General features: G+C 29.4%; 4 protein-coding genes across 4 annotated transcripts; 1 reads left to right on the forward strand and 3 right to left on the reverse strand.

Annotated features, from left to right (window-relative positions):
• Positions 1 to 1,979: 1,979 nt before the first annotated feature.
• On the forward strand, positions 1,980 to 4,088 carry LOC124925319 (DELLA protein GAI-like). Its single transcript, XM_047465287.1, has one exon. The coding sequence runs from the start codon at positions 2,055 to 2,057 to the stop codon at positions 3,807 to 3,809; it is 1,755 nt and encodes a 584-aa protein (XP_047321243.1). The 5' UTR covers positions 1,980 to 2,054; the 3' UTR covers positions 3,810 to 4,088.
• Positions 4,089 to 4,981: 893 nt separating this feature from the next.
• LOC124928095 (glucan endo-1,3-beta-glucosidase 2-like) lies at positions 4,982 to 7,777 on the reverse strand. Its single transcript, XM_047468626.1, has 4 exons — positions 7,451 to 7,777; positions 5,552 to 6,805; positions 5,434 to 5,467; positions 4,982 to 5,356 (listed from the first exon to the last, which is right to left on the reverse strand). The coding sequence occupies exons 1-4, from the start codon at positions 7,509 to 7,511 to the stop codon at positions 5,206 to 5,208; spliced, it is 1,500 nt and encodes a 499-aa protein (XP_047324582.1). The 5' UTR covers positions 7,512 to 7,777; the 3' UTR covers positions 4,982 to 5,205.
• A 4,788-nt stretch (positions 7,778 to 12,565) lies between these two features.
• Positions 12,566 to 13,310, reverse strand: LOC124927551. The gene is made up of 3 exons (XM_047467990.1): positions 13,029 to 13,310; positions 12,890 to 12,936; positions 12,566 to 12,808 (listed from the first exon to the last, which is right to left on the reverse strand). The coding sequence occupies exons 1-3, from the start codon at positions 13,255 to 13,257 to the stop codon at positions 12,674 to 12,676; spliced, it is 411 nt and encodes a 136-aa protein (XP_047323946.1). The 5' UTR covers positions 13,258 to 13,310; the 3' UTR covers positions 12,566 to 12,673.
• Positions 13,311 to 18,048: 4,738 nt separating this feature from the next.
• On the reverse strand, positions 18,049 to 19,274 carry LOC124927004 (transcription factor MYB20-like). The gene is made up of 2 exons (XM_047467339.1): positions 18,892 to 19,274; positions 18,049 to 18,812 (listed from the first exon to the last, which is right to left on the reverse strand). The coding sequence occupies exons 1-2, from the start codon at positions 19,152 to 19,154 to the stop codon at positions 18,206 to 18,208; spliced, it is 870 nt and encodes a 289-aa protein (XP_047323295.1). The 5' UTR covers positions 19,155 to 19,274; the 3' UTR covers positions 18,049 to 18,205.
• Positions 19,275 to 19,555: the final 281 nt, after the last annotated feature.

The raw sequence follows: 19,555 nt of genomic DNA on the forward strand, positions 1-19,555 counted from the left end.
CACTAAATATTAATTAAGTTAGAAATATTTAAGATTTATATTTTATAGTTAAAAGTGCTAACTAGTATAGTTGGGGATTGAAATTTCAATAAGAAGAGATTTTTTTAATTCTCCTTATAAGTAATTTTTTATTAGTAATTAATTTAAAATTTAATTATTAATATAAATATTAATCTTTCATATTTTATAACAATTTTATTTTTAATTTATTTATTCAATATATTAAATTATTTATAATTAAAATAATGTTTAATAAGAAAGTATTATATTTTAAAAGTAGTATAAAGATTTTTTTGAATAGATTATTACAAAATTTACAGTGACAAAACTTCCGAAAATCAAAACACCTCTCCTCTGGCCTCGAATGATATCTAAAATATTTAAGTAAATTTTGATTGGGTATTTGAATCAAATTTATCTATTTTTTTTATGTCAGTAATTCGAAACTGATAATAATATTAAAAAACTTACTGTCAGTAATGTTTCACCATCATCTGATTCATATAATATATCAGATACCGAATTGTTTAGTATCATCTGTTGCATAATTAGAAAATGAAATATTTGAAGAGATATGAATGAAATTTATAAATTTATTCTATTGGATTATCATCTTCTTTATGTCTTTTCATCAAGAATTAACTCTTAAAATTATAAAACAAATTAATAATCAAACTAGTAATACTTACCAAATAAATATATTAATTGTTAAAAAATAATTAGGCTTATTGAAAATGAAATTATGACTAGTTCCACAATCACCCTAATGTCAATTACTTTTTATTATTAAAATATATAATTATTTCACACTTATTTGTCTAAAATAATTTGTTTAAAACAAACAAAAATAAGACCCAACAAATATGTAAACGTTGCAATCAACCACTAAGACTTCAAGCTCAACAATTAATATACATGAACTAATATTATGTAACAAATTCATAATTTATAAACTAAACTAAAATATAACTCAATACCAAACTTTGCACAAAGATCTATTTATTGGAACATTTTGTAATATGCCTATAAATAATTGATTTTGAAACCTACCAACATGCCATCAAACTAAATCACAATTATAATAAAGTTTAAAAAAAATATCAATATGACTACAAGATATCACGATTTCAAACCAAACATTAATACTAAGAATAAATCATATTGAAACTTAACTTAAATTATTTTATTATATTAATTTAAAAAATTCAATGTGTACAAAGCTTTTCTGTAATTAACATAACAAAATATTTTATGGATTTTTACATAAAATCCTAAATAAAGCATCTATAGTTATAGGGACATTAACTTTTTCTTATCTTAGTAATATATGTTTTTTTGTTAAACCTTTTGTTTTGGACTTTATTTAAAAAAAATATCTAATTGAATTATAACCATAGTTGAGTCTTTTTAACTATAAATTGGTGCTTTCTAATTTGACTAATTAAAGGTACAACTAAAGAAAAAAGAATTATTGATTCACAATTACTCATATATATCAAAGTAGTATTTTTTTTTTGTTCAAAAGTAATTAACTAGATTAGACTAGCTTGAGACATAACTTTTATTTAAATCACATCATTATTATTAAAAATTTAAATAAATCTTCACATTATGTAAAGATATTTTCATACTTTACATATAATAATGAGTTATTAGATTCAAATTAATCAAAATAATATTGGCCAATAAGACTAGAGTATCTAGCTTTATAATTTGAAGTTGAAAGTCAGTTGTATGCTTGGATTGGATAGAATTGACCTCAAATTAAAATCTAATTAATTTTTTAAAAATAAACCCAATAAAATATAAGTTTTCTCTAAATAAAATATAAAAATATTATTATAATATTGTCCACTCATTCTTATCTGTTGAAGGCCCTTCTCATCCTCTCTCTGGGAGGTCGCGCCACCCATCACGAGCAGGGGTCCCCCATTCTTATGTCCTCTCTCTCTCTACTAATAATGGCACTTCAAAAGAATCTTAAGTAAACGATCTCAAAAGCAAACCCATTTTTGTTATGTAAAGAGAGAAGAAGTGAGAGTTTTTGATTTTTTATGAACAAAATGAAGAGAGATCGTGGCCGCGAGAGGGGGGAGAGTAGTTCAGGATCCATGGCCGCAGCAGCAGCAGCCAACGGGGGGATGAAACTGAAAGGAAATAAACAGGTATACGAGGAGGAGCAACAGCCGGACGCCGGGATGGACGAACTTCTTGCCGTTTTAGGGTACAAGGTCAAATCATCTGACATGGCCGAGGTTGCCAGGAAGTTCGAGCGGCTTGAGATGATGATGATGGGCACGGCTGATCAGGAGGATGGGTTTTCTCTGCTCAACAACGATACCGTTCACTACAACCCGGCTGATCTTTCCGGCTGGGCACAGAGCATGTTAGAGCTCAATGGAGGAGGAGGAGGATTTGATGTTATCCAGACTTCTAATTCATCCATCATCGACGAATCTCTGTTTGATTTCTCCAATCCTATGCAAGGTAATCAGATTTTTGAAGACAACTCTGAGTACGATCTCAGAGCTATTCCAGGAGGAGCAATCTGTAATCAGAGTGGACAACCCGATAATAAACGGATGAAATTTTCGCCAAATCTGGCTCACGATGGTCAGCTAGCTCTGCCGCAGCAGTCGGACGTGGCGCGAACGATGGTTATAGTTGATTCTCAGGAAGCAGGTGTTCGACTCGTACACACCCTCATGGCATGTGCCGAGGCGATTCAACAGGCCAATCCGAAGCTCGCCGACGCTTTGGTGAAACATGTCGGACTTCTGGCAGTGTCGCAGTCAGGTCCGATGAGAAAAGTCGCTACTTACTTCGCCGAAGGTTTAGCTCGGAGAATCTACAAGATCTACCCTCCTCAAGAGGCGGCTATAGAAACTTCCTATACCGACAAGCTTCAGATGCACTTTTACGAGACCTGCCCTTATCTCAAGTTCGCCCATTTCACCGCGAATCAGGCGATTTTCGAGGCCTTTGAAGGTAAGGATAGAGTACACGTCATAGATTTCAGCCTCAAACAGGGGATGCAGTGGCCGGCGTTGTTACAAGCACTTGCCCTTCGCCCTGGTGGACCGCCGGCTTTTCGTCTCACCGGAATCGGCCCTCCTCAGCCGGATAACACCGACGCTTTGCAGCAGGTTGGTTTGAAGCTCGCTCAGTTAGCTGAAGCAATCGGCGTTCAATTCGAGTTTCGTGGGTTCGTCGCCAACAGTTTAGCGGATTTGGACGCAGCGATTTTGGACATCCAACCTAGCGAGTTGGAATCGGTTGCTGTAAATTCGGTTTTCGAACTCCACCGCCTACTTTCCCGACCCGGCGCGGTTGAGAAAGTTCTGTCGTCGATAAAAGAGATGAAACCCAAGATCGTGACGATTGCTGAACAGGAAGCTAACCACAACGAGGACGAGTTCATGGATCGATTCAACGAGGCGTTGCATTACTATTCGACCATGTTCGACTCGCTTGAGGGTTCCGGGTTGACTCAACAATCGAATTCCCAAGAAGACGTTCTGATGTCGGAGGTGTACCTAGGGAGGCAGATCTGCAACGTGGTGGCGTGCGAAGGATCGGAGCGAGTTGAGCGACACGAACCGCTGACTCGGTGGAGAGAACGGATGAACTCGGCCGGATTTCTTCCGGCTCACCTGGGCTCGAACGCGTTCAAGCAGGCGAGCATGCTGTGTGCCCTGTTTTCCGGCGGAGATGGGTACGCGGTGGAGGAGAACGACGGTTGTCTGATGCTGGGTTGGCACACTCGCCCATTAGTCGCAACCTCAGCCTGGCAACTCGCCGCCGTTTAACGAGTCAACTCGGCTCGGCTGGGCTGGACAAAGAAAAGAATATAAATATGTCGATTCAACTATGCGGCCGCCATCAAGCCTGGACCCACAGGCCACGCCATAACAACCGCTACTCGTGTGCTGGTTTGCTGACTAGGCTGCTTCAATAAGACAGGAGAGAGAAAGAGAGAGGAGAGAGAAACAGTCAAGGTCTTGTTTGTTTGTTTTTTTTATTTTAGTTTTGGGGGTTTTCTTTTCGGATAAATAAATAATAATAATATAACCTCCTTTTGTGTTGTATATATATATATGACTAATATTTTATATTGTTTTTGCTTATAACAATAATTGTCTTTATTATTATTATTATTGTGTTATTACCCATGTGGCACATGTGGATGTGGTCCTTTGCCACGTGGGCAAATAAAAATGTATTTACACTTATAATATAGACATTTTACCAACCAGGAGTGTAAATAAATATGTATTATAAAACTGATCAATATCTATTAAGATATTCATTATGTATAATAATATTATTATAGTTTTGGTTAATTTATTCTTACATTTTATGGTTTCAAGATCAATTTTTGCTCCTTGCAATGAGTTTAATATTTACACACCAATTAAATTACTATAAAAGAAAGAAATAATTAATAACTACTCTAAGGCCTTGTTTGATGAAAGGGTTTTGAGAATAAAACCTAGTTTTTATCCCAAAACTCAAATATCTTATCAACCATAAAATCAAATAATTTGATTATATAAATATCAAAATTACCCTCTAATTTTATCATCTCTAAACCATCATTCTCTCACCTACACTATATCCTCTAAAGTCAAAGAATAAATTAGTCTTCTAATTTTAAAAACCATTTTTTTCATAATTTTTATCCAACAAGGGTTTTTAGGATAAAACAAAAAAAACTCATTCCTCGAATAAGCTCTAAGTGTGCGTTGATTCGCGTAACGCAAATTTATAGTTAAACATATTTTGCGATAAAGCTGAATCATATTGATTGAGACTGGAGCGAATAAATTGAGTTTAATTAAGCTATTTCAAACTTAACTTTTAACTGAGGTACCGTATTTATTTGAATCCTTCTTCTTTTATCATATTTTAGCAATAAGTGACATATATCAAGATTGAACTAACCTATTCCCAACCACAAGTACAAAACAATGCGTGCTTAAAGACATGACTGTCCCAATTTAGAACATCCCCAAAACAAAAAAGATTGAAGGGTTTTTAACAGGATGATGATACACATCAACTACAATACATGACTAGTAGTAACAAATTGTCAGCAGTTCATTAAAAATTGACACAAAATAAACCCTAGAAGAAATTGCCTCCTATCAAAATTAATTGGACCAATTCCAAAAAACCGCTAAAACAATCCCCCACCAATTCCATCTACAAAAACACAACTTGGCATAACAAAGCCACAGTTGCAAAAATGCCAGCAACTAAGGGATGAGACCAGATCTTCGCTTCACCCGAGCTTGTCGAGTTCATCAACGGAGATAAAGCAGTACCGTTCATTATTGTCCCATTGGTGCCGAAACTGCATCACAAATTTATAGTAAAAATATCAGGACACTATCATTAAATTATCAAGCATATGATCATTAACTAACTTACGTTCCAGCCATCACACAAGAAGCGTTATTATTACCTGCATCAAAAGATAAATTTGTAATGTAAGCCTACAAAAATAATTTGTAAACCTATTACAATGGTAAAAGTAAAAAATTATTACTAGGGCTTGTGGTGGTTATTGCAGCCACCCCGTTAAAATTGCAAGCATCGGCAGTCTTCCCATTCTGATGATAATATGCGTTAAAAGCGTAAGAGGCGTGTGCGAAAACCGTATCGGGCTCATAACATGGCCGGCCCTGCATTAAAGGCGAGCAATCGACTTTTCCCGATCCACAAGCCCAATCCAGGGCAGCCTGAATCATTTTAGGATCAGCCCCATCCTTAACAGAACAAAACGTCATATTGGAAGTGTCGTTTGACAAGAGAGGACCTGAATCAGTTAATTTCAATATATAAACAGGAACACCGTTTGCATCGAAAAGACCCCAATTCTTCTCCGAAGTGATTCCCGCCTTGGCGTCCTCGTTGTACAGCTCGTAGATATACGTGCTAACCGAGATTCCAGGGTGTTTTGGTGTCCCTGTTTTGTTAAACACGTGTCGAATCAAATTGCTGTTGTAAGTGTTGGCATTGTCTAATGTGGCGTCAGGTTCGTTTGTATCGCCTTTCGAAGGCCAGCCTGATTCTGTTACCAAAACGGGCACGTTTGTGAAATTTAGATCGGCCATCGCGAAGTAAGCCGCGTCCACCATTGCGTCGAAGACGTTCGTGTAGTGAAGGAGGGTGTTTGAATCAACAGCTTCTTTGTTCGAAGCGAGCGGCTGAAAGAGGGCGTAATCCAAAGGAATAACGCCATTGGATTGCATGTAATCATAATACGGGTATATGTTCAACATTAGAAACGAGCCCGTGGATTGCAAGAACTTGAGCAAGGGAACTAAAACAGGGTTCAAGGAATGGTTGAAGAACGCTTGAGAAGGCGGGAACGAATCGAGGATGATTGACGAAGGAAGAGGGGTCGAAACTTTGATTTGTTTGTCCAAATTGGAGGCCACCAGGGCCGAATGAATGAACTTGAGAGCATTCACAAGGACACTTGCGGCGTTCGGTAAGGTGGTTAGGACTTCGGATCCAACACAAATGGTGGTTATATTTGTGTCCGGATAATGGGCTATCACATTTTGGGATACCCAATTGGCTGCGGTCGAATTGGACTGGCCAATACCGAGAAGTTGCTGGTTTGGAATAGAGATTGCAACTTTAATCCCGGTTTTCGCAAGGGCTAGTAACATACCGCGATCGGCGTCGAACAATCTTACATGCCGAATTTGTTGGGCTTTGAGTAAGGCTACTACTTGAGTCGGGTGTGGCATATCCGACAAGTCGGTTCCTATGTTCACACCTATAAATGGATCTACAATGGAAACAAAAACAAACACCACCCACAAAATTAATACTATATATCCAAATGACCCATATAACACAATGACTCAATAAGGTTGAAAACCAATTAGAAATGAATGATCATTTAAAAAAGTATAAGAAAACCAATTAAATTTGGCAAGCACTTTATAGTTTATACTGTCTTGTATGATTAAATATAATTAAAGAACATGGGATGTTCCTATATCCTTAACATATAATCCGCAAGTCTTAAAAGCAAAATCAATCAAGGGATGGTTCTTCTTCTAGTATTCCTTACCTATTTATTATTTATTAATTTATTTCTCTAGCCTAGCCCTCTTTCTTTTCAGTTATGGGTTCTTGACCATTAATAAATGTTTATTTATTTTTCTATTAGATCTGAGAGGGCATTAACTGAAAACAAATATTGGAAGTTAGATTTGGTGGTCCTTTTTTGTGTAGCATTCATATTGTATATTAGGATTAGGTGAAAATACAAGTAATAAGCATTCGATTTATGCAATAAATGTTCATTAATACTGTTCATATCAGCTAAACCCTAAACACCATGGCTAAAAAAACATCATTTCTTCAAACCCATTTCATAAAGAAGAGATCTTTACATTATATTGAGAGAAAGAGAGAGAGGTTTCACCTTCATCTGCTGAAACAAAAGTAGCTGTTAAAAGAAGAAGCAAGAGCAGTTGATGAGCCATTGATAGATCTTCCTATATCCTCTGCAACAGATTTTGAGAGAGAAAGAGAGAGTGATGAGCTAGAGGTAGAAGAGGGAAAGATGGAAAAAGCTGAAATGGGGGAGAAGCCTATTTAATTAAAAGCCTTGGGAGTGAATAGATTGAAGAAGATAAATCCAACGGTTGAGATATCCTCTCTCCTTATTCCATCAATAACAGTTCAAGAAAGGAGTGTCTTTTTAGGAGCATAGAAAAGAACAGAATCACTTTGTTGATAGCCGTTGCGGCCGCTTGTCTCTTTCTTACAGCTAGGAGACCCTAATTATCTCTTCTTCTTTTTTTCTACAAAATGTAATTTGTAGAGTTTAATTAACATTTTAGTTTTCCATCTTAGGTACATAATAAAATTTAGAGTAAGGATAGGGGGAGCGAAAAGTTTTGCAGCGAATGTGTAGCGAACTGATGTGGATGCGGATGACTAATTATTTTAAATGTTTATTTATCTCTCTCCTATTCATTAATAACTTATTTCTCTTCCCTCTATTAATAATTTATTTAACTTATTTCTCTTCATTCTATTAATAATTTATTTTTTTATCTTTTCCGTCTTTATATGTTTATATATTTTATTATTTATCTTTTTTATTTATAAAAAATTAGAATAAAAATAGGAACAATAATAAATGAAATAAACTAATAACAAAATAAATATATATTTTCAAATATATATTATATTTGATAAATATATAAGAGAATAATAAAATAAATATAAAAATTCTTATTTTTTTAATTAATTATTTCTCTTCTCTATTAATATATATTGATAATTTATTTATTTATTTTTAAAATAAGTTATAATAAAAAAAAAATTGTTATTTTTAAAATAAGTTAGAATAAAAAAAATAAGAATTTGTTATCTCTAACTAAAATCAAATTATTCACTATTACGGTGGAATCTAAATAAAAAAAAACACTTTATAATAATAATTAACCCAATATTAGTTAACCCAATGATAATATAAAAGGAGATAATATATAATCGTATGAGTTAATTGATTAAATTTAAAATATATATTATAAAAAATAAAAAAAAATAGAGAGGGTGAAAAATAATTAATTAAAAAATATAAAAAAATTATATTTAATTTTTTATTTTCTTAAATATATATTTATCAAATATAATATATATTTAAAAATATATATTTTTGCTATTTTTTTATTTAATTCATTATTGTCCCTATTAATGTTTAAAATAAATTATTAATAAAGATTAAAGGTATAAAATATAAATTATTAAGTAAGAGAAGAGAGAGAAATTATTAATAAACATGAGAGAGATAAATAAACATTTAAAGTTATAATTAGTCATCCGCCTAGTCAGCATTCCACATCAGTTCGCTACACATTCGCTGCAAAACTTTCGCTTCCCCTATCATTACTCTAAAATTTATATTATCAAATTTAAATGAAGAGTCATTATGTAATGTGTTAACATCCACTAATTAATAATCAAAGCCTGTAAGAATTAGTTAGACAACCCTAATTTTATATAAGAAAAAAATTGCAATAAATAGGAAGAATTTTAAGTCCTCTTTCTAAGGGCAATTAAAAAAAGGATTATAGAACATCTTCACCATCATGGTAGCAATATTATTATTATTATTATTATTATTATTTAACATGTCATTTGGTGTTTGGTTTTCTACGAAGATTTAATACAGTGATAACTTAATATAAAAAATAAAAATACAATTTAGAGTAGGATTTTAAATTATTTTTAAAAATTTGTTTTCTAGTTGTAACGCTATTAATGGTAGAATTTTGACGAAGAGAGTCATTATACATAAAATAGATGTATCAAGGTTAGTATTATATGATGTGACTTATGAAAATTGAATCCACGACCCACCCATTCTTTTTTTATATTATAGTTATGCCTAACATATATTTATAGTCTCTTGGAACGTAACTGAAATTAATTGGGAGTTTGTTGGAGGTTGAGACTTGAGACTATAGATATGAGGTTAAAACATAAATCTTTGGTTCATTATTTCTATTATATTTTAATGGATTAAGGGGTTAAAATGAATTGACGTCATTTCGGTGTGATCGTATTTAATTAATATCTATCAACACGATGTTTATATTACGATGTTTTATTACATGTGTAACTTTGGTATTAATTAGTTAACAAGAAATTACTCTATATTTATAATAATGAATCATTTAAAAAATAAAAATAATGATTTTGAATTTATATTTATACTTATTTATTTAAATATATATAAAAATAAAGTAAGTTATAATAATTTTAAAACAACTTAAATACAATAAATTTAATAACAAATCATTTTGAACAATTATGAATTAGTAATTTAATTATAAAGACTACATTGAGCACAAAATGAATTATGATTTGCAACAAGTTATATTTTGTTGAAATTTGTAAAAATAATTAACTTAATAGGTTATCGTCGAACGTTCGATGTGTATCATTCATAATGTTAGTATTATGATATTTTTTTTGAGATTTATTCTAAAAAGTTGATAGTGTCCGTCGAAAAGTTAACCGTTCTTCTCGAGAACTTACGAGCTCGATAACCTATTGACTAACATTTTCTAATTTTTAGTTTCTAATTTTTAGTTTTTAATTTTTAATTTTTATTCATTTTCTATTCGTGTCATGTTTTTGTTCGTTGTGTTCAAATGATTTACATCATTTTTCATATATGTATAAATTTTTTTAAAATATGGGTATTAAATTAAAATTTATCTTAATATCTATTTGTTTGCTATGTGTTAGTAAAAAAACATTAAATTATGTGTAATAAATAAACAACTTGAACAGTTTTAAAAAAATGATTAAATACTAAGATAAACATATATCAAACGAGCTCATGTAAAATGTCGTTTTCCAAAGCCTGGCCCAGTAGTATACCAACAAAAATAACCCACTCAGTTGTCTTGGAAAACAGCTAATTTCAACGGTCATATTTATTTATTTACTATTGGTAGTACAAAGTACAAACGGTGTTTTCTTTTCTATAAAAATATTTTTATTTACTAAAAATCTCTTATATTATTAAACTCTTTATTTTTTAAATAAATTTAAATTAGTTTAAACTTTTTTAATTATAACTTTGTAATTTAAAGCATAAGTATATAATGAGTCATATAGATATAACAAAACACAGTTATTAGCACAAATTTAATCGGCACAATAGATATGGTGGCCCGAGAATTATGAATTATTAAAAAAAAATATTATGTTTAACATTTAAATAAAAAATAAGAATATTTGTTTATTTTTATAATTTTCAGCTAATACTAATTTAAGAAATCTAAGTTTAAAAGTCAGAAACTAATATTTTTGTTTAAACATTTTTTCCTTTTTTTTGTATAACTAATTTTTTTAAAGACCAAACTATTAGTTATATACTATAGGACTTGTTTCTTAATTATCAAAATTATGGCTGAAATCAGGGCCAATATAAACTTTAATAAAAAAAAATATATAATTATAATATTTACTATATAAAGTTTGTTATAATATATAAAAAAATATTAATATATTTAAGAAAAAAAATATACTAATTAATTAAAGGGGCTATGCATTTTGTCTTCTTTCATCTTCTGGAGAGGTCTGATCATACATCATTGATCTCATCTCCGATTATGAGTATAAAATCAAAAATATTTTCTTCACACTTCTTAAGCAGAGATTTCAATGGCAAGTCAGATTTGGGATTTGGGATATAATGATGAACCTAAAAAAAAATGTAACGAGAAATTATGTTTTAAAAGTAAAAGAAAATTAATGATTAGAATTAGACACAACAAAATGTGACACACCGCAGAATATTACATTATTGGTTGTTGTGACAGATAGATTAACACATTTTATTATTTTTCATATTAACTAGAATTTAATTAAGTTGTTATTTAATCTTATTATTTATCAATATGAGTTATTATGTTTTTATCTGTTTAACACATTTTTAATCTTATTAATACGTTTTTAACGTGTGTAACAAGTATTTGTCTTGTTTTGTCTTGTTTTGTTTCATTTAACACGATTAGACTCGTGTTTAGCCCGTTTAAAAATTATTCAAATCGGTTTTGCCCCATTTAACACATTTATGAATTGTATAAGTTTTTACTTGTTTAACGTGTTTTTAGTTAATTTATCAAGTATTTCTTAACTTATTGTTTAACCTTTTTAATACGTTTTTATCTTAATAGACCTCTGAAACTTATCTTCTTATTATAACTCCTCTCTTTATCGCATTAGCGTTTCAAGATTCAATACACAATTTTCTCTAACTTTTTAACAGAAAAATATTAGCATAAATTATATAAAAAAATCACTCAATACAAAACAAGCTACCTTTTCAACTAAATTCTAGATATCAACTCTTTTCGGGTAATACCCAACCATTTCAAAGCTGGCATAAACTGAAATAAAATGAAATTAAAAAAATGATAAATTTCACATTTTTTAAATAGATTTAATAGTCAAAATCACAAATTTCAAAATCAGGTAGGATTTTCCTTATTACAGAGTTTTTGGTTATCACATAGACATTGTGAATTATTTAACATCATGCGGGTGTATAAAGGAAGGGATCTGAACAGAATTCTGTGTGGAGAAGGAGAGAAAATGATTAAATGATTAAGAAAATGAGCTAAACTAAAAAACAGATAATTAAATTGATTTTGTTTGATTTTTTTTATTATCAGTTTGGAACGTTTTCATATTAAACTTGACACAACACGAGCACAACATTCTCGGCTGAGCTTGCACGATAAACAAATAAATTTCAAAAATATTAAATTTTTATCAATATTAAATATTTAAGTTGAAATCCAAATAATTTAAAATTAAAATTAAAAAAAAATCAAAATAGTTCATACAATTTAATTATTTTAGTTAAATCAAATTAGATTTTTTGTGAGATAGAGTAGTAAAACTTCTAACCAAATATTTCTTAAACACTACATAAGCTGTTTGAACCAATGTTTGTCATGATATTTCAGATGATGAAAAAAAGGGATAGTTAGCATGAGACTAATGGTAATAGTAGTCATGTTTAATCATAAGAAAAAATTAAAGACTGGCATAATGTATTCAAACAAAGATAGAAAGAATGATGAAATATTGATGATATAAATTAAGTCTGGATCTATTTGTTGGCTTCAAGCCAATCAAGAATTGCCTTCTCTGACTCAGAGAGTTGATCTCTGGTTTTCCCCTTAACAGACCCTTCAACAAAATCGAAGTAATCCTTGTAATTTCTCTTGTAATACTTGTCTAGTCTCTGCAATACACATGAATAATATCCAACAACAAAATTAAGGTATCTATCTATCCTTGTACAAATAATTAAACATAATTATACCTCTTTATCATTCTTGGCTTTGTTTTCCTCTGATTTCTTCAGGTATTCTATATGTATATATATGAGATTTATCAATTCTACTCAAGTATTGTATATTTGGTATATATAGAGTGACAAACAGATAGAGAAAAACAGTTACTTTGAAGGAGTTGAGCTTGATCATTATTAGTATCTGCTGCTTTTGCTTTTGAAGAGGTTGCAAGTAATAATGTGGATATAAGGAGGAGTCCTGATCTTCTTCTTCTTCTCCCATGATCATGGCCATGATGATCATCAATGGCGGGTATTGAGATTGGTTGAGTACTTATACAACAACTAATTCTTTCCTTTGCAGGCAGAATCATGCATGAACCAATTCTGGCTGCCATGCCTAAAGCTATGTCTATTCCACTCTGCCCCTGTTTCACCCCTTTATCTTATCACTAACCAAATACTCCTGATATCCATTCATCCAGATTCCAGATTAGTTAAGGCCCCACAATTCATTCCTAGTCTTCACATTTTTAATATATAACCCATGTACTATATTTTCGTTAAGTTTAGTCCCTCAACATTTACTATATGGAAATTGTTAATCATCATGGGATTGGATCGGATAAGTTTTCCACAGATATTTGTCTCTAATAATTCAAATGATCATAAGTTTTCATAAATGGTTTCTAATAGTCCAAAAGTAGCAATTTTGACAGGATTATTTGAGACAATTTAGGGAAACTTATTAACCAATATTAGACATCTAGTGTGTTATTGTCTATAATCATGGTTGGAACGGGATTAAGAGAATGAAGTGCTTAACTAGTCGAAGGTACAGAAAAAATCTGACTTTTTTGTGTTAGTGGTGAGAGTCTAAAAATGGGGTCTTCAATTATATGTTTGTTTTTTGAATGAAGATAGACAGTAGGAAGAGACAAAAATGGGGTCTTCAAATTTTGATTATTTCTATCATTTTGTCAGTTGGATTAAAGTAAAGAGATTGATGATCAGGACAAGTCATTTTGCATATATTTATGGATTTGGATTTTTCATTGAGTGGTGTCACAGTGTCACTGGTTTGTATGTTCTTTTTAGCAATATTTGGTAGTGTGTAAAAATCAAAAGTTGTATAAATGGGTAAATGAGTGTTTCTAAGATATGAATTATGGTGCAATAATTATATAATTGATTTTGTTAGTTTTATACATAATTTGACTAAAAGTAGGTGTATAATAAATTTGTACATGCATCTCGGAAAAAATTAGTTGAAAGTTTTTATAAATTAACTTTGTCTTAATATATGTACGTGTACAATATTCTTTTTAATATATGTACGTGTACAATATTCTTTGAGATTTTTGCGATATGAAATTTTTTTACTATGTTTGGGTCTTAAATATTAGAGGGAACTTTGAGATACTTTTGATATAAAGATGATTGAAGAATTTTTTTAAACATTAAATAAAAATATAGATGAAGGTTATAATTTATGAGAAAATGATGTGATTTATCATTGACAAGAGTTAGAGTCAAACTTTTAAGTAATTTAAAACTTTGTTTAGAGCTTAGTAACTTAGTCGACAAGTAATTTAGCAATGTGGATGAAAGACTAAGACAAAGTCTTATGCAAGATATTTGGCATGGTGTGACTCAAAATTGTATAAAAAAAGTCAAGAAATTTTTGGATCATATTTATTAATTAGTAGTTAATATTTGAAAGCATCAATTTTATTTCCAATCTTTTTAGTTTATCAGAGATGTTAAACCTAAATTCCTTGAATATTCTTTAAAATATAAATATAAGTTTATTCGGTTGGAGTTATTTAAATAAATCTTAGTTTATTTGTAAAGATATTGATGAACAATGATTTTGAAGATATGAAGATATGAATCTTTTTTTGGATAATTTTTTTTTAAAAGATATTAATATATAATGATTAATTTAAAAAAAAATGATATTTTATATTTTAACAAATGATTTGATTTATTTTTTAAAAAAATAGATGATATTTTATATTTTACCTAATTAATTGAGTGATTTAATTGATTAGAGTGTGAATGAAATGAGTTTAGTCTCCCAATCACCAAAATAAAATATAAATCATCAAACTAATAACACAATATATTATTATTATTATTATTATTATTTTTGCCTTTAAAAATATATCAAACCTCATCCTAAAGTAACAAGTGCATTCATTCATTTTTTATTATTATTCAACCATGTTTTAAACCATGAGTTATGAAATACTTACTTGACCCGCCAACTTATATATATCCTGTTTTTGGTCAAATGTTTGCTTTCCATCTTATCTGAAAGTCTTAAATAAATTTGGCTAGTAATTAAGTCTTTAATAACATTCTCTAAACTATATTTAACACTTATTTAAACTAGTGTTTTTAGTGAGTATGTAATTTTGGTTTTCAATCGAATTACAATGATAGATTGCATTTAACTTATTGCAGAACTTTAATCAACAAATGCATTTCTATTTATCCATAAAAAAATGTATAATATGCTCTTTGATGAAAAGAGAAAACTCATTCAAAATAAAAATATTATTATCCTATGATAATGAAAAGAAAACAATATAATTAATGCATTCTCTCAGTCTCACGCGTATACAACAAATTAAAGGTTCAAATCATTATTTTGCAAGTTAGTCAATATTCCTCAATAATGTTAATGCTGAAATTATATTATAAATTACTCACCAAATGTTCATATATATGATTATCAGTATATAATCAATTCTTCATTTTTTTTTATGATTTTTTTTGTCTCAACAAATCAAAAGTTTTTTTTTTTTAATTATTCGATACAGAACCGGTTTGGATTAGAACTACTGATTTATTAACTTAAAACACTTAAATATTAGACAATAATACATTGTATAATTGTTGGTTCAGATCAGTGCCATATATTTTTGCAATAATGTGAAACTAGAATTATTATTTATACATAAATATTTAAAAGCTAATAATTAATATTTACAAAGAAATAATTAAGGTATAGGTAGGAAATAATAATAATATTCTGTCACACTCTCAATGATTATATATCTGTTTCTTATGAGTTATTAACTAATTATTGCATGTCCAATTGTCAATTAAGTAAGAAATTAATTACATGATTTAAATATAAGAAATTTGTTGGCATTTTGAATATAATTTTGTCCATTTAACGTTCAATCCAATCGTCTACATGCTTGTTGGCTTTTTCAACATTTTATTTTATTTTTAACTTTGAATTAGTGTAATATTATAGCAAGATGTAATTTAATATTAATGTTATTGAATTTCTTCTAATACCGATAATCATATGTACTGTATAAATAGTTAATATATAATGGCAGTTGACTTAATGATTGGTTTCCTCATATTTATAGTTATAAAATAGCCAAGACTTATGACTTGGTTTTAATCTAATTATTTTTTGCTAAAATATCATTATTAGTTGGTTTTTATTAATTTCTAACAGCAGGTTAATTGGTATTTAGCAAGTTATTTAAAATGCTCAATTATTAATTTTATTGTTGGATCAAATTAGCAAGTTATTTAGTTTGAACCTTTCAAAGTTTCACCACTTTTAATTATTTCTCTCAAATAAATAATTATATATATTTGAATAATAATGTAAATGTTAACTTATTTGGAATAAGTAAATTTTATTGAAAAATACTCTTATTTTATTAAAATATTAAGATTTTTTAAAATTAAATAGTAAACAATGGATTCTTATAAATAAATATTTTTTAATCAATTAATAGTACTATTGTATAATTGGTAAAAAACAATAATAATAATGTTATAAGATATTTTGTAATGTAGAAAGTTAACCCGACTCATTTATAGTTATAATTTTTATTTTAATTTTAAGATTTTTTTTTTTTTAGAGTTTCATTCTAGTTCTCTTTATTAAAAAAATTCTAAATAAGAATTAAATCGAATCTATGATATTTTGTCTCTTATTGAGACCACTCTTAATACAACTTGAGTTAACATTATTAATTTTTTTACAATATATTAGTAGGGTAGATTGTAGAAAATAAGAGACTTCAAATTAAATAAAAAGGAGCATGCAACTTTTACATAATCAATTTGCATACTTCTTCCATTCAAAGAAAGCTGCAACTATGTATTATAAGAAATACTTTTCAAGCTTTTTAGATATAAAAGATTTTTAGATTTCCTATTTCCGTGGCCATGCATTAATTTGGGATGGCTAGTACAATCTTTTATTGTGATTACCTTTTTAATGAGAGTTGTTTTTAGTGAAAAATAAATTTGAAACATTTTATTTCAGCTCACTTTTTAGGACAATAATGCAAAGTATTAAATTTATTTGGCTTAATTATTGGATGTCATATTTGTTTTCATTTCATGTGATTGTACTTCACTATTGAAAATTTATTTATTTATTCCTCAAAAACACATAAATAAATGATGTAAATTTATTTTTGACTCTACATAACAAAAAAAAAGTTAAATTAAAATCAATAAATAAAAACAATAATAATTTTTTTTACAAATGATCTCAATGTAAAAACTAAACCCATGATCTTAATAATATTAGCTAGATATATATTACATTCTATCACTGAGTCTGAGATCACCACATAAGTTTTTAAATTGAAATATTGATTATATATAGAGTTCTTCTCACTTATTCCTATAGTATTCATTTAAAGCATTTCAATTAACTTGTGAAAATAAATTCATCTTAGTATGATAATTGTTTATTGATTGATTTTTTCCACTATAATTTGATGTCACTGAAAAATTCTCAACTTTAAGAATATATATACTTCTACTACTAAATTCAAACCACAAAGTTCAATTCTAGCAATACCCCAAATTTATTTTTCTCAAAAAAAATAAAATCAAAACATACAATTAATTTATCAATAATAAAATCAAAACACTATATATATATATATATATATTAAAAAAACAGAAATTTCTGTCTAGTTATAATGGGTGACAAGTCTACATTAAGCAAAACCACAAAATAAAAATACACGGCCACAATTCAATATTCCTTAAAAAAATCTAAAATGAAAATAAATTGTAGTTCTTAATAAGTAATTTTTTTTATCATAATAAATTTATTTGAAATGATGGTGAAAACTGAAAACTAAAAAGAGAGTTTAATATGTAACACCTTTATGTGTACATTATGTAATGATACATTCATAATACATATAATTTATAAGTAACAATATCATGCAATAAGGATATTAATTATATATATACCTCATAAAGAGAAGGGCCTTTGCCTAGTCTCTTTTCTTATTCATATACATATGGATTTACAAAGAAGCCCTCCAAATTATTAAATGATCAGAACAGCTCAGATTTCCAAGAATCTTGATCCATCATCAGCCTCGGGCAATGACCATTAACAGAGAAAGAAGATGATTCCATGGCTAAATTGTAATCTCTGTCAATATCACTAATCAAGAAATCCAAACTGCTGTTGAATCCATATTCCCACAAGAAATCACATTGCAATTCGAAAGATGGCAGCCCTAGTTCTTCTTCAAGCATACTGGAAGAAGATGAGGAAGAAGATGAAGAACCAGAAATGGGTCCCATTTGGATTTCGTGAGGTTGAATCATGGGAACTTCATCTGTACAAAACTCATTGCTTGAATCAAACGTTAATATTGATGTGTCTAGTTCTTCAAAAAAGACATGACCGTCCATTTGTTTGGCCTCCAGATCATCTCTTGGTAATGATTCATCAACTGATGGTACAATTGTTGTCGTCTCCTCCGGCGGCGGTGGCGGCGTCGGCAGTTCTTGATGAGGAAGTTGGTCAGGATCAATCTCGTGGGTTAGAGGATCAATTCCCATTTTCTTTAACTTCTTCTTGATATGTGTATTCCAGTGATTTTTAATCTCGTTATCTGTTCTTCCCGGAAGATTTGAAGCAATCTTGGACCATCTATTAACAAAAATAAGGCAAAATTAAAATGGGATATATATTATCTGTGTTAATCTTTAATATATTAATATATAGTTACCGGTTGCCAAGTATAGCATGAAGATCAATAACCATCTTCTCTTCATGTTCCGATAAAAGACCTCTTTTAAGATCGGGTCTTAGATAATTTATCCATCTCAGTCTGCAACTTTTTCCGCATCTCAGAAGCCCCGCGAGTTTAGGAAGAGATCTCCAGCAGCATTGGCCATTTTTAAGGATGAAATCAATCAGCTTCTTGTCTTCCTCAATTGTCCATGGCCCTTTCTTTAATCCCACTTTATCACAACAAGGTTTTCTCCCCATGTTCTTAATTAATTTCAGATCTCAATACAAATTTTCACTCATTTAAGGGAAGAGAAGAGAAAAACACATAAGAGATAGAGAAAGAAGAGAGAGTTCCTCAATCCTTACTACCATCTCTATGTGAATTGATTTATTTATAAATAAAGCAAAGTTCCTCACTTTCAAACAAAAAACGAGTAAATGGATACAATTAAGAAAAATCAAACATACAAGTAGAGCGTTTTGGCTAAGGCTGGTTTGCTATTCACATACGTTTTAAATAATAAATATATAATATTTTTATGATGTGTTTTAATTTGTAGATATAAATTGTATAAGAACTTGTAAATTGGTAATATAAGTTTTATATTCGATAAAATTTGTTTTAAAATATATCAAAGTTGTATATGATATTTTATTTG

This window comes from Impatiens glandulifera, chromosome 2 (genome assembly GCF_907164915.1).
Source record: "Impatiens glandulifera chromosome 2, dImpGla2.1, whole genome shotgun sequence".
In the NCBI taxonomy this organism is placed as follows: Eukaryota; Viridiplantae; Streptophyta; class Magnoliopsida; order Ericales; family Balsaminaceae; genus Impatiens; species Impatiens glandulifera.